The 13,173-nt window shown below is 37.1% G+C and overlaps 2 protein-coding genes across 2 annotated transcripts in view; both read right to left on the bottom strand.

The window, feature by feature from the left end:
• LOC112043610 (sodium channel protein para) overlaps positions 1-10,003 on the bottom strand; it is a 31,945-nt gene extending 21,942 nt beyond the window's left edge. Inside the window, 12 exon segments of the mRNA XM_024079502.2 lie at positions 2,205-2,519; positions 2,985-3,149; positions 3,224-3,368; positions 3,442-3,499; positions 3,573-3,785; positions 4,068-4,159; positions 4,479-4,607; positions 5,505-5,710; positions 6,269-6,424; positions 7,954-7,986; positions 8,269-8,448; positions 9,882-10,003. Coding sequence (XP_023935270.2) covers positions 2,205-2,519; positions 2,985-3,149; positions 3,224-3,368; positions 3,442-3,499; positions 3,573-3,785; positions 4,068-4,159; positions 4,479-4,607; positions 5,505-5,710; positions 6,269-6,424; positions 7,954-7,986; positions 8,269-8,415 — 1,659 coding nt within the window. The 5' untranslated portion in view covers positions 8,416-8,448; positions 9,882-10,003.
• A 468-nt stretch (positions 10,004-10,471) lies between these two features.
• The window catches only part of LOC112055357 (uncharacterized), a 65,370-nt gene continuing 62,668 nt past the window's right edge, over positions 10,472-13,173 (bottom strand). The window contains exons 3-4 of the mRNA XM_024095468.2: positions 11,159-11,265; positions 10,472-10,639 (exon numbers count right to left, since the gene is read on the bottom strand). Coding sequence (XP_023951236.2) covers positions 10,491-10,639; positions 11,159-11,265 — 256 coding nt within the window. The 3' untranslated portion in view covers positions 10,472-10,490. The remainder of the gene's footprint in view (positions 10,640-11,158; positions 11,266-13,173) is intronic.

Here is a 13,173-nt window from a genome sequence, read left to right as displayed (position 1 = left end):
AAAATGATAAGATTAAAATTAATGAAAGTGACAGTAGAGATGGTAGGTCCAACTAATAGCATGCCTCGAAACCAAAATCCAAATAAATTGTCGTAATCAGTGTTTTAAAATAAACGTTAATTCATGATAGAAATAAAGTTAAAACAATAAAATTTTATTGGCAAATATTCAGATGAATACACAATTTTAACGGTAAAAAGTTATTATTGTAGAAAATAGGTAAAAAAGGTGATCTTTCATTATTTTTTCATCTATTTTCGGAATCAAAAATCAATACCTAATATAATTTATTGTAATTTGTTATTTTTACAAAACCTCTGTCTGTGTATTTGCCAAAAAGCAGATCTCCATAAAGGAAAAAAAAGCTTAACATCACATAAATCATAAGGAATATTATTAAAACCGTTTTTTTCAACTTGAATTACGTGTGACAAATGTGTTAACTGTGATAATGAAGAATGTTTATTTCAAAATCGTGTCCCAATTGTTAATTTTATTTTTGCAAAAGACGACAAGCAGCGTGAACTTTTTATAATGTCAAGTTGAAAAAAGGTCTTCCGCTGCCAATAGTTACATGATTTTTAATATTAAGTTTTAAAAATATAATATTTATTTCAATTAAATTAAAATCGTTAATGTTAAAATTGATGTAACTATATAGTTTCTTATAATTTTGAAGTTATTAAAAATATATAAATTAATATCCACATGGATGGTGGTTAGTGGACATATTAATTTCTGCATTAGCTTTTGTCTTTAGGTTGTACCTAAACAATGTTGAATACAGATGCAATAAAATACTTTTAGTGTTTGATCTTCCGCAACGAAATGATATTTTATTTTCTAATTGTTATAAATTATAATGCGGTATCTGCCAGGGTGGTATTATCTCTCCGGATCTTTTTAATACTGATAACAACAGTTTGATAGAGGAACTAAGGGCTACGAAAGTGGAATGTTACATTAAAGGTACTTGTTTTAACAGTCTTAGTTATGCGTATGACATGGAAGTTCAGCAGCAGGTGGAAATCCCTCTATCAACAGCCATAGGTAACTAATTTCAGTATGTGAGCATTATGCTAATGACCATGAACTGAAATAAAATGTAAAAAATTCTGAAATTATGGTATTTCGCGCAGGTACAGAGAAGATACCGGAAGTAACACTGAATGAAACAGTGGTTTGGGTTGTATCAGCATGTAAATATAAGTAAGTAAGGTCACGTTCGATTCGACGGAGCATGCTAGCGCGATGGTTTGGCAAATGTATCAGACCCATCAAAACATTGTTTAACGCATATCGACAGTGTTTTTATTCCTGCAACTGTATACAAGTTTCCTTAGACACGTCCTACACGTCCTAATACGCGTATAATACAATAATACATTTCGCATATTGATGGGTCTGCCTATATACGAGTATTGAGTATGTCTCTGGCATGTTTACCGAATCGGGAGTGCCTGAATTTTATGCTATTATTAGAATACACGTGGCCTCCTCCCGCAAGAGATTTAGCACAGCGCGAAACAGTATACTCAAGACAGTTTGTGACGAAGTGCCCAGCCCTTTATTTTCATACTAGCAGACGCCATGCGGTTTCATGCGCGTACTTCCCGTATGAATATAGGGATAAAATATAACCTGTAGCACCTGGGGATAGTGTAGCTTCCTAATAGTAAAATATTTTTTCAGATAGGTTCAGTATTTTCGGAGCCTATTCAATGCAAACATACATACAAAAAAACCAATCAAAATTTTCCTCTTCATAATATTAGTTATAAGTATAGATTGAATTGAGTGAATCAGGACAAAAATAGAAAATAGTTTATACTCTGGACTAGAATAACGCCTGGGAAGAGTCTTTTTAACCTTCCCAGATTTTATATTGTACTATTCATTATTATTTGTACAATTTAACCATTTCTATGTATTACTTTTAATAAAAACATTATTATTATTCTATTCTTTGGTTTCTTAATTATGATTTTTTTCTTCCAATTATTGTTATCGGTTAATTAAAACAAATTAAACTTTATGTAACTTAGTACGCATCATTCTGCAATGAGAGATCAACCACATAAAAATATTGTATAGACCTCTATTCACCTTGTTTAACTATGTTAGGTTAGGTTAGGTTAGATTAGATTAATCAGAATATTTGAACCATTGGCAGCGGGATGTCGGCGTGGGGGGCGCATACTCACCATGCTGACTTTCCTTTGCCGGCGGGCCGGTTCGTGGTGCGATTCGGCGGCGGTGGGCTTGTGCGTTGGCTGAGTGCTCACCGAGTCCTGGAAGGGGTCGCTACGGAGGGACATGCGCTCGCGCGTATTGTCGTCCTGGTTGCCACGCTCCTGGTTCACAAACAGCTCGTAGCTCTGACAGGAGGAGTCGCTGGGGGACTTGGCGGGGTGCGCCTCGGCGTAGGCCGCCGCCTCCGCCGCCGCCGCTTGTTCCCGCGCGTGAGCTTCCCGCGCCTCCTGTTTGTCAGCTCTCGCTGCTGCTTTCTGTTCTGCTTCCTATAAAATCGTAAGAAACATTATACATTACATTGGACATATTATACATCATATTTGAACGCCCACTACAGGACCAGGGCTCTTACAACGAGGGAGATTTGGAGTTGAGCAACACACGTTTGGTCTTTTGGGTGATAATGTTTTATTCTGTAATGATTACTGTGACATACCAACAATAATGATCGGGACCAACGGTTTGCGCTCTCCTAGACACGGGGAGTAGCGGTTATTAACTTCCCAACTATGGCATGAGAATTTTAGTGAGAATTGAACTTGAGAACTTGGAAGAAAGAAAAATTTAATGTTCCACAGCCCAAATCAGACCCAGGACCTAGTAGTGTTTAAGACCACATGAATCAATCATTACACCCATAGGTATAATAGTGCATGTTAGGCAGGCACTGATCACTAGACTCGTAAGTTTGATAGTGTATTAAAATATAAATATAATAAACAGCATCTAACCCTAAGAGCTTCCTCTTCAGCTTGTTCTTCTTCTTCGGCTTTCTTTTGCAACTCGTCGTACGACATGGCGACAATGGCCAAGATCAAGTTGACAAGATAGAATGAACCTAAGAATATAATTACAACGAAGAACAAAACGTGCCATGAACCTGCCGATCTTAGCACCTGCAAGAGAAAACAAATAACGTTAACCCCGAAAATGCATCAAAAAGTTTCAAAGCTTGAGTTTGTGATATTACCAGCTGGTATAAGTTTTCCCAATAGTCCTGTGTCATAAGTCTGAAAGCTGACAAGAAAGCCCATCCAAATGTGTCAAAACTCGTGTAGCCGTAGTTGGGATTCGGACCATAGCCTTGCAAACATATGTAACCAGGTTCACATTGTCTGAAAAGGTAATTAATATAGTCAGAATTTATATCATTAATTTAACAAACAAAATGTTAAGCTTCAAACTGACCCAGCTCCTGACGAATTTCCACAAAGAGGATAATCCCCGTCTCCACCATACCAGTTTGCTAAAATGTAAAGATATGTTAAAAAAAGTATCGAAATTTTGTATATGTCTCACGAATATGATTATAGCCATACTTTCATTTTGACAAAATCGCTCCCAGTTTTCGTCAGTTAGGTTCCCCCAGCTGCCGTCCTCTGGGAAGACTTTTACACATTTTTGCGTCAGTACACCCATGTAAATTTGCAGGCCCATCAATGCGAACACAGACAGTGAAAACATCGTCAATATGATCACATCTCGGAGATTTTTCACTGACTCTATGACGGCACCGACGATCGTCTTCAAGCCTGCGGGTCGTAATTATGTCATTGTTCAATCGATACTCTCATTTTTTTCTAAATTGATATGTATATCTGTTAATTTATCACTCAACTCTTTACAGTAAACAATATAAAAAGCACTCATACTTACTTATGTTGTCTCAATCTTATATTTTTAGCCTGGTCTTTCTTACTAATCAAAATTACTCGGTAAATCTACTATTAGAAAGCTTTAACTTTACTGCCTACATTACACTTACTAAGATAATTGTATTAATGCTAAATATATAATTGGATAATTAGATTTACCCGGTACGATGGCCACAGTCTTCAAAGCTCGGAGAACTCTGAATGTTCTTAGAGCGGCCAAGTTGCCGAGATCTATGCCCATCGTCACATAACTGCAACACACACCCATAACCACAACTTCTAGATTAATAATATCTAACTGCATAACACTATTACTTAACTAAAATTATGTTTCCACATCTTCTTACTCAATACTGTCATGATATAAGTTTCGTGATCATGATTTCTCTTCCGACAATTTATAATATCAATAAAATTTATAATTCATAAAACATACAAATATCTAATTTAAATTTTTCCTCTAAACAATAACTATAAAATATATATTTAATTAGATAAGAACGAAAATCTACAATTTAACTGTTGTAACATCTTACTACATAAATATAATAAAATTTGTCTACTACTCACGCTAAAGCTATAACTACGAAGTCAAGCCAATTCCATGCATCTCTAAGGTATGTGAATGGCTGTAGTATGAAACCCCTGGCCATTACTTTCACCGCCGACTCAAAGGTGTAGATGCCGGTAAAGATAACTCTGTAAAAATTCACCTCCATTGTGGAACGCCGCTCAAAAAGTAGACAATAACGTCATCATAAAACAATTCTAGGTTATCCAAATGAATTATAATCTAAGTTAATTTCATGATGGGTAGAAAGGTAGCAAGAACAATACAATTATCTAAATACGCCTAGGTAAATAACTAAATGGAATTCAAATACATACCTATGTATTTACATTTTTATGGTTGTAACAAGTAGGTAGTGTCGAAATAGAAAGACATAAAAGAAGATGAGTCTCTAAATTGTAAAGGTCACTGCATCATTGTGTCGTGGAAGATGATGTGTTTAGGTATATTCTCTACACTCACTCCTTGCAACGAAATAGGTTATTCAGAACACTCCAACATTCTTAATGATAGTGACGTAATGCAGATGATCAGTACCTTAACGATACTATTTTAGAAGATTGTGTAATACACCTATTAAAGAAAATGCTATTTTGCACACAATTGCTCTTGTGACTTGTGATTTTTAACTCGTGTTTTTTCGATCCACAAACTAATTTTGTTTACCTATAACGATAAACCTATTGCCCAGACAAGTAATAGTATATTGTTAGAAAATTCTAACTCTATTAATCAAGGAAATATTTCCAAACATACATAACATTTATTTATTTCTAAATTGGCTTAACTATACCACTGTAATAAACTAGCCACATAGTTATCTAATAATAGGTATTAAAATATTTAATTCGATCATCTAAATCTTAGGGTATTGAGACAAGTCGAAAACTAGTTGAATACTAAAAATTTTGAAACTAACGTGCATTCTACTAATGATTAGATGACATAAATTGGTAATCTCTTAATATATAATTCTTTTAGAAATTTTAACTATCATTTATTAAAAATTCCAAATGAATACTTACTCAGTACTCTCGACTGTTGGTGTGGTAGGCATTATCATAAGTATACAGTTCACAAGGATGGTAGTTATAATGAACAGAGAGAACAGAGGATGTACTAATATATATATTGCCACTCTTCTTATAGGATTGAATGGATTCAATATCCATAAGGCATCAGTCGCCGAAAATCTGAAGATATCTTTACCCTTGCTTATGACTACGAATGTCTGAAACAAGCACAATCAAATACATTTAATAAATAATAATGACGATGTTAAATGAGTTTAACTGTTATTGGATGAAAATAACTACAGATTTTGCTATATAAATAAAAGTAGGTAAAGATAGAAATACCAAACAAACTATTAAAAATTTAGGACGATTTAAAACCCCAATAAACTAAACATAAAAATAAATTCACCAAATTGACCATTAACCACCACCACAAATAAGCCTAAACGAATTAGAATAAAATAAGGTACCCCTTGCATAAATTCCCAAATTGTTGCTGTTAGCTTAGAGGGTGTCCTTAGATTAGCTAGATTACCATTACAATAAAATCATGACTAGTCCCCATTGATCCCAGGGCCATCTCACTTCACAGCTCCCACAATTTCGTAATGGTGTCTTAAAGTCCATGGAAATTTTTAGCTTCTTGGGAATTTATCTAAAGCTAACTAGAACTAATTCCATAATATTCCTACTTTCTCGGATAAAATTGGGCTTATGAAACAGTTTTTGGAATTTTCGGCATCTATTTTGACTGGAGTAGAAATGTGACTTACGGTTTGGTTGTGATAAAAAGGATCGATATCCTCGAGGGGTGTGGACGCGAGTTCCAGAGGAAAGGAGCCCTGCATCCGAACTGGCAGTGGCAAGCCCTGCTCGAGCGTGGCGTCCGGCTGCGGGCCCTCGTCCTCGTCTTCGTCATCGTAACGCACCTAGAGAGTACACTTCGATTATTTTAGACCTTATAGAAGTTCATAATAATGAGCGTGTACTGACAATTTCTGATGACTTAATTTTATTCTTATCATTTACTGTTGTTTTCTTAATTCTTAATTCTAATTTATTATCATAATCGATTGAGTATTCAGGGTATTGGATGAAATTAAATATTGCCAATACACGCTAAATGTTAAGTGGCGTAAATAGTGTTCTGTGTGTGAATATTTGGTTTAAAATTGGTTTCTTGTTGTGTTGTGGATGCTGAAATGACAAGTCACTTTACACTACCTGATCAAGGCATTGTTGTAATAATACGAGTCCTATTGGATTACATGTAGCAGTATTCTCTAGATGAGTGACATCAACAAAGGGACCTTGTAAAATATTTAGAGAATAGTACTTTCATTAACAGCAACTAGTATTATTACGGTGTTTGAGCATTGCTTGTGAACGCGTTTAAAGCATCTCGCTCTTGTCAGTGCTGCTGTCCGTGTTCTCATGATGCAATATCGGCAAAACTAGAAGCGATTGCTGAACGTCTCCCTCTATTATGTTACCGTTTCAACGCGAATGACTTTAATTGAGATGCGCAAAATGTCTATGTCTATATCTTATAAAAAATATTGGGTTTTCTCTAAATTATGCAACGAAAATTATTCACTAAGTATTAATGGGTTGTCGGAGGCAAAAGTTCAGAGTATAAGGTGTGTCCAATGTAAAGTCAGACAATATTTAAATGGTATCAAAATAGGGGACCGTTCGTTACTTGCGCTAAACCAGCTAGGTGATAACACCATGCTAGACCTAGATGACAGCAGCCGATGGAGTTGCAAATATGAGCCAATCGTGTGCAATGCATGATAATGGTTAATGTTATGTGCTATAATTAGTGTATTTCCTTTGTCCATTCATTTGGGATTTTCGATAAACATTTACAGGGTGAAGTCATTCTTTAAAAGGTTGTCACTTAAGAAACAAAGTAAGTGTCTATTTGGTTGAGGTGTAAGATTGTAGACAGTTTCACTAGGCTCATTTTACTGCAACGTTAGGGTCATCTAAACATTCTAAAGTTCTATTTCTAATTTTTGGAAACTATATAGTTGGGGAAATTTTGTTTTCATGTAATAGGGACATTGGCTATTCTGCATTAAAGGTATTGATCGTATTATCGAATCGATCGGAAATACCTCTTTATTATTGAATGCAAAATAAACATGATAAGCTTTCGTATTTAACTACTGAAAGATTACCTGTAAGAATTTACTAATATGATTCAAACAGCTAAGCTTCTGGATATTTCCATACATTCACGACTTTATTGACAAAGCGATGTGTTCAAAATGCGATTAATATGCATAAACCAGAATGCATTGCAAGTTATCGCATTGTGTATCGTCACGCCAATTTATCTAAGTTGTTTTCGACTTGACAAAATAATTTTGAACCAGCGATAACTTGCTCATTATTTGTTCTAAAAACGAGCCGTAAAAAAATGTAAAAAGGGGCAAGCAAGCAATCTTACTTCTTTTTTCTTTTTCGTCCGCCCCAAATCGGTCTGGAATAGTTCAAATAAAAATTATCCGTCAGAGACTATTCCCTTATCATTTAAGACATTATAATACACTTGTATAGGTATCCCTATATTGTTGATTTTTGACGATAGTAATGTGAAGTTCTGTGTTGGATATTTTAGTATTTTTATTATTGTTGATTTAAGCTTACACATTAGCAGATCTGCAGATTGTTCAATGGTTTGTATGGTCAGCACTAGACACTCCTGTGACAGATCATACAGACAATAGTTAGCTAAGGTTGTTGTACGGTCCCGGTGTCTCACCTCGCCTTCCGCTCGTTTTTTCTCGAGTTCTTTTTGCTTGGCATTCTCCTCAGCTATGCGGGCTTCGATAGCAGCCAATGACTCTCGGGTGAAGGGTCGGAACAAGCTACGTTCTTCCTCGCTGATCGAGTCCAAGTCCTCGGACATTGTCTATCGAACTCCCCCCGAGTGAACTGCCTACTGAAAAGTAATTATTCGACATTAGATCTAATTTCTAATAATATTTTTGTTTAAGTGTATACTCGTATATTATTATGTTGAAAGTTTTTATTTAAATAGCTACGTATATATAGTCAAATTAGAGGCCACATTAATATCCATAAAGCTGAATATTTGTATAATGATTTTTACTCATTTAAAACAGATAAAACAGGGTTTTTGCGATATCCAGGAAAACGGTAAGTTGATTTATAAAATAAGCAGAGACAAAATTGTAGAACATGTAATTCTATATCTATTAATAAAGTTCTCAATAATTTAATAGAACTTGCCGACTACCGTTTCCGTAAAAATCATAAATTAACCCATTTCTTAAACTTTGACCTTGAGTATTTTTTTTAGGTACAGCTTCGATGAGGACTTTCTAAATATTATTCATAATTATGTTTTAAACGGTTGTACCAATTTTCAGCTTTATGGGAATTAATGAAGCTTTACATGTAGGTACATATGTGCGGTGTTATTTTTTTTTTTAATTTTTGACCGCGGTTAATAACCATGACTTCGGTATGTAGTTGCTTTTATCACCTTTACACATCGATGTAATTATTGTTACCTTCAAGCAAAAAACTTCTTAAAATTTAATTAACAATAAGTATGCAGGAGACAATAATTGAAATTGTCATGTATTAAACTGAAATGCGAAGATTACAAACTCTTGTGTCTATTTGCATTGTGTTTGTAGTAAAATTTAAAATAATAAATCTAATTAGCAAGTAAGGAAATGAAGAAAAATCCTGAGATATTTTATATTGAATTAGTTTTTAGAAATAATTAGGTATGCATATAAAGGAACGTACCTACAGTGTACACTGTACAGCCTGCTCCACTTTATTGGTATAAAATTATCGCATTCGCTACGATGATTCATGTTTTTCGCATTATTCGTAACTCTAGAGGAGAAGTGCTGTATTTTTCACGATTTTTCCTTAACACGTCATTTCTTTTATTAGTTTTTGCTTCCAAGTATTATTTCCGTATCTACTGCCATAATAGCACCGAAGAAAATTTGAGAGGTCCAGAGTTTGATCTCGGCCCGTTTGTCTGATATTGGCGATAATGTTAAACTCTTCAACGAACACTATCAATTGTTTATCATAATGACTGGAATCGACGGGATAACATTCTCTCCGATGCACGAGAATGTGGGCTTATGCTATAATGTTAAACTGTTTAACAAAGACTATCGATTGACAAATCATAATGACGGGTTTCGACTTAATAACGTTCTCTCCCAGCCATAAGAATGTAACTCCACCAACTGAGAATTGTTACTGAGAATTTCTCGGAATAAAACCCGGGGCCTCTAGACCTCGTGATTCAAAGTCACATGGACTAACCACTGGACCAAGGAGGCTATTAAAACTAGGCTGATGATAAACTTAAGTAGTTACCTGCTAACAGTGAATGGGCGGGTGTGTGTGGTAGGGAAAGCGCGCGCGGCAGTGCACTCTGCGCCCGCGTTCTCCCGCCGACCACCTACGGGCGGAGCGCCCTTCTGCACACCACACAAACAATATCAATAGCTGCTAACAGTGAATGGGCGGGTGTGTGTGGTAGGGAAAGCGCGCGGCAGTGCACTCTGCGCCCGCGTTCTCCCGCCGACCACCTACGGGCGGAGCGCCCTTCTGCACACCACACAAACAATATCAATAGCTGCTAACAGTGAATGGGCGGGTGTGTGTGGTAGGGAAAGCGCGCGCGGCAGTGCACTCTGCGCCTGCGTTCTCCCGCCGACCACCTACGGGCGGAGCGCCCTTCTGCACACCACACAAACAATATCAATAGCTGCTAACAGTGAATGGGCGGGTGTGTGTGGTAGGGAAAGCGCGCGGCAGTGCACTCTGCGCCCGCGTTCTCCCGCCGACCACCTACGGGCGGAGCGCCCTTCTGCACACCACACAAACAATATCAATAGCTGCTAACAGTGAATGGGCGGGTGTGTGTGGTAGGGAAAGCGCGCGCGGCAGTGCACTCTGCGCCTGCGTTCTCCCGCCGACCACCTACGGGCGGAGCGCCCTTCTGCACACCACACAAACAATATCAATAGCTGCTAACAGTGAATGGGCGGGTGTGTGTGGTAGGGAAAGCGCGCGGCAGTGCACTCTGCGCCCGCGTTCTCCCGCCGACCACCTACGGGCGGAGCGCCCTTCTGCACACCACACAAACAATATCAATAGCTGCTAACAGTGAATGGGCGGGTGTGTGTGGTAGGGAAAGCGCGCACGGCAGTGCACTCTGCGCCCGCGTTTCTTCCTCCCGGATTCATTAATTTTCATATTTTATAAATAATTGTTTTGTGTTGTGTTGCTGATTTGGTCGGGAAAAGAAATCTTTTCCAAGAAGTTATTTCTCTTTTTTCTCTGAATGTGCATTAGGGTAGAAGATAAAAGTGACTAGGAATACAGTCGCGTCACCGGTAGCTTTGGGCCCTGCAGCCAGAGTTAAGCCCAAAGACTAGAAGAAATCAGGGGCGCAAGTTTATGGACACACGGTGGCACTGTAGGATTTATTGCCTGCCCTGTGAAGTGTTGCTCTGTTTCTGGACGATAATTATCCATATACAATAACGTAAGTAACGATGGCAGGGGGTCAGTATCTGCTAACCCCCCTGCCACCTCTTGACGACGACTTGGAGTAATAATAATTGAAATGAAATGGGAATGGTTACCTGTCGTCCACGAAAGCAGTGTGGCCGCGGCTAGTAGAGAGATGAAAGTTACCACGTACTCGCTGATAGGGACAGCCAGCAAAGGAGCGAGATTTTTCATGTCCGACCTGAAACAAACAATGCTTAGGGTATATAATATATACTGTTCTCTCTTATCTACAATTAAAGTTGCAGAAAAATGGAAAGAGCAATCATGAATATTTGTATCATCATTCACTACCCATATTTGGCTCACTATTAAGCACAAGCCTTTATTTTTAATAAATTAAATTGTTTAATAACTTCCGGCAAGTAATCAGTATTATCTAGAATTATAAGATTATTAGATTATTTTTCATACTTAATAAGAAAAACATCAAAGTCGCGTTGACTTCACTTCATCAAAGGTATAGGTATAGGTACGATCCATTTCGGTCAATTTGGAAATAAAAATAAACTGCATCAAAAATAAATTGGTCCATCCGTTTAGATGCCACAGACAGAGAGACATGCCAAACTTCTGACTCCGTTCTTTTTACATCGAGAACTAAAAACAAAAAAAAAATAACTAAAAGAAAATGGGCTAGATAGATAACGGGAAGAAGAAACAAAATTAAGGTTTGGGCCCAAATATTGGTAACTAGCTGACGCCTCGCGGTTTCACCCGCGTGGTTCTCGTTCCCGTAGGCATACGGGGATAATATAAGCCTAAAGCCTTCCTCTATAAATGGGCTATCTAACACTGAAAGAATTTTTCAAATCGGACCAGTAGTTCCTGAGATTAGCGCGTTCAATCAAACAAACAAACTCTTCAACTTTATAATATTAGTATAGATACGATAAAAAATAAAACAAAATCAAAATGCCACATTACACATAAAGGGGTTCTGTAGTAAAAAAAATGCATTAAATACATACATTTTCCTGTTTTTTAGTCCATAAATAAAATTATTTTGAGTTATTATTACATTACCACATTGATAAAAGATCCACGCGCTTAAATATCTGACTAAATGTAACTAATAAGTCTGACTAAATTGATTTTTTTTTTCAAATTTCTACGTAAAGTGTGGAATATTGACTCACAGGGCACGTCGTGAACACAACTCTCGCCACTAAATTAAATTCGCTGTCGCAAAGTTGTGTTGATGTGCAAAGTGCAGACATTACGGCCACAATTGGTTTAAATGAAACTACCGGTTAATAAATATCATCTGCGCCGTTTGGATACTTTGTGTGAAGTATATTATTAGGAAATGACAAATTGTCTTGCAAATTTGTGTGAAAAAGTCATCATCATCATCATCATATCAGCCGATGGACGTCCACTGCCTGCAGGCAGACATAGGCCTTTTGTAGGGACTTCCAAACATCACGATACTGAGCCGCCTGCATCCAGCGAATCCCTGCGACTCGCTTGATGTCGTCAGTCCACCTGGTGGGGGGTCGGCCAACACTGCGCTTACTAGTACGGGGTAGCCATTCCAGCACTTTGGGACCCCAACGTCCATCGGCTCTTCGAACTATGTGCCCCGCCCATTGCCACTTCAGCTTCGCAACTCGTTGAGCTTCTGTGACTTTGGTTCTTCTGCGGATCTCCTCATTTCTGATTCGATCACGCAGAGATACTCCTTAGAGATACTCCTTACTATATAGAGAGAGATAGAGAGAGAGAGAGTGTGAAAAAGTACATTTGCCTAATGTATTTTTGGATGAACGAACGATCTGTAAAATTAATGAAATCCAAAACTATTTATCTTTTGCGGTTCACTAAAATAAATTGAACTTTATGATCACTACTAACTGTAGCAGGCAATAATATATTATACTAGAGATGGGGCATCAAAACTGAGGTGGACATTTATTAATGTGGAAAATTGACTTCATTTAGTCGCTTGTTAAACAACGAACGTTATTTACCTAAACAAATTAAATATCGTCTACAATATCAAGTTGTGTGTTCAGGAAGTGTAACAAAAAAAAAAGTTTATGTGTTTATTAGGTTAGAAGTACTAGCATTAAATATATTATCTCTT

Source organism: Bicyclus anynana, chromosome 17, assembly GCF_947172395.1.
Source record: "Bicyclus anynana chromosome 17, ilBicAnyn1.1, whole genome shotgun sequence".
Taxonomy (NCBI): domain Eukaryota; kingdom Metazoa; phylum Arthropoda; class Insecta; order Lepidoptera; family Nymphalidae; genus Bicyclus; species Bicyclus anynana.
The sequence above is the reverse complement of the archived record's forward strand: the minus strand, read 5'-3'. Positions and strand labels throughout refer to the sequence as shown.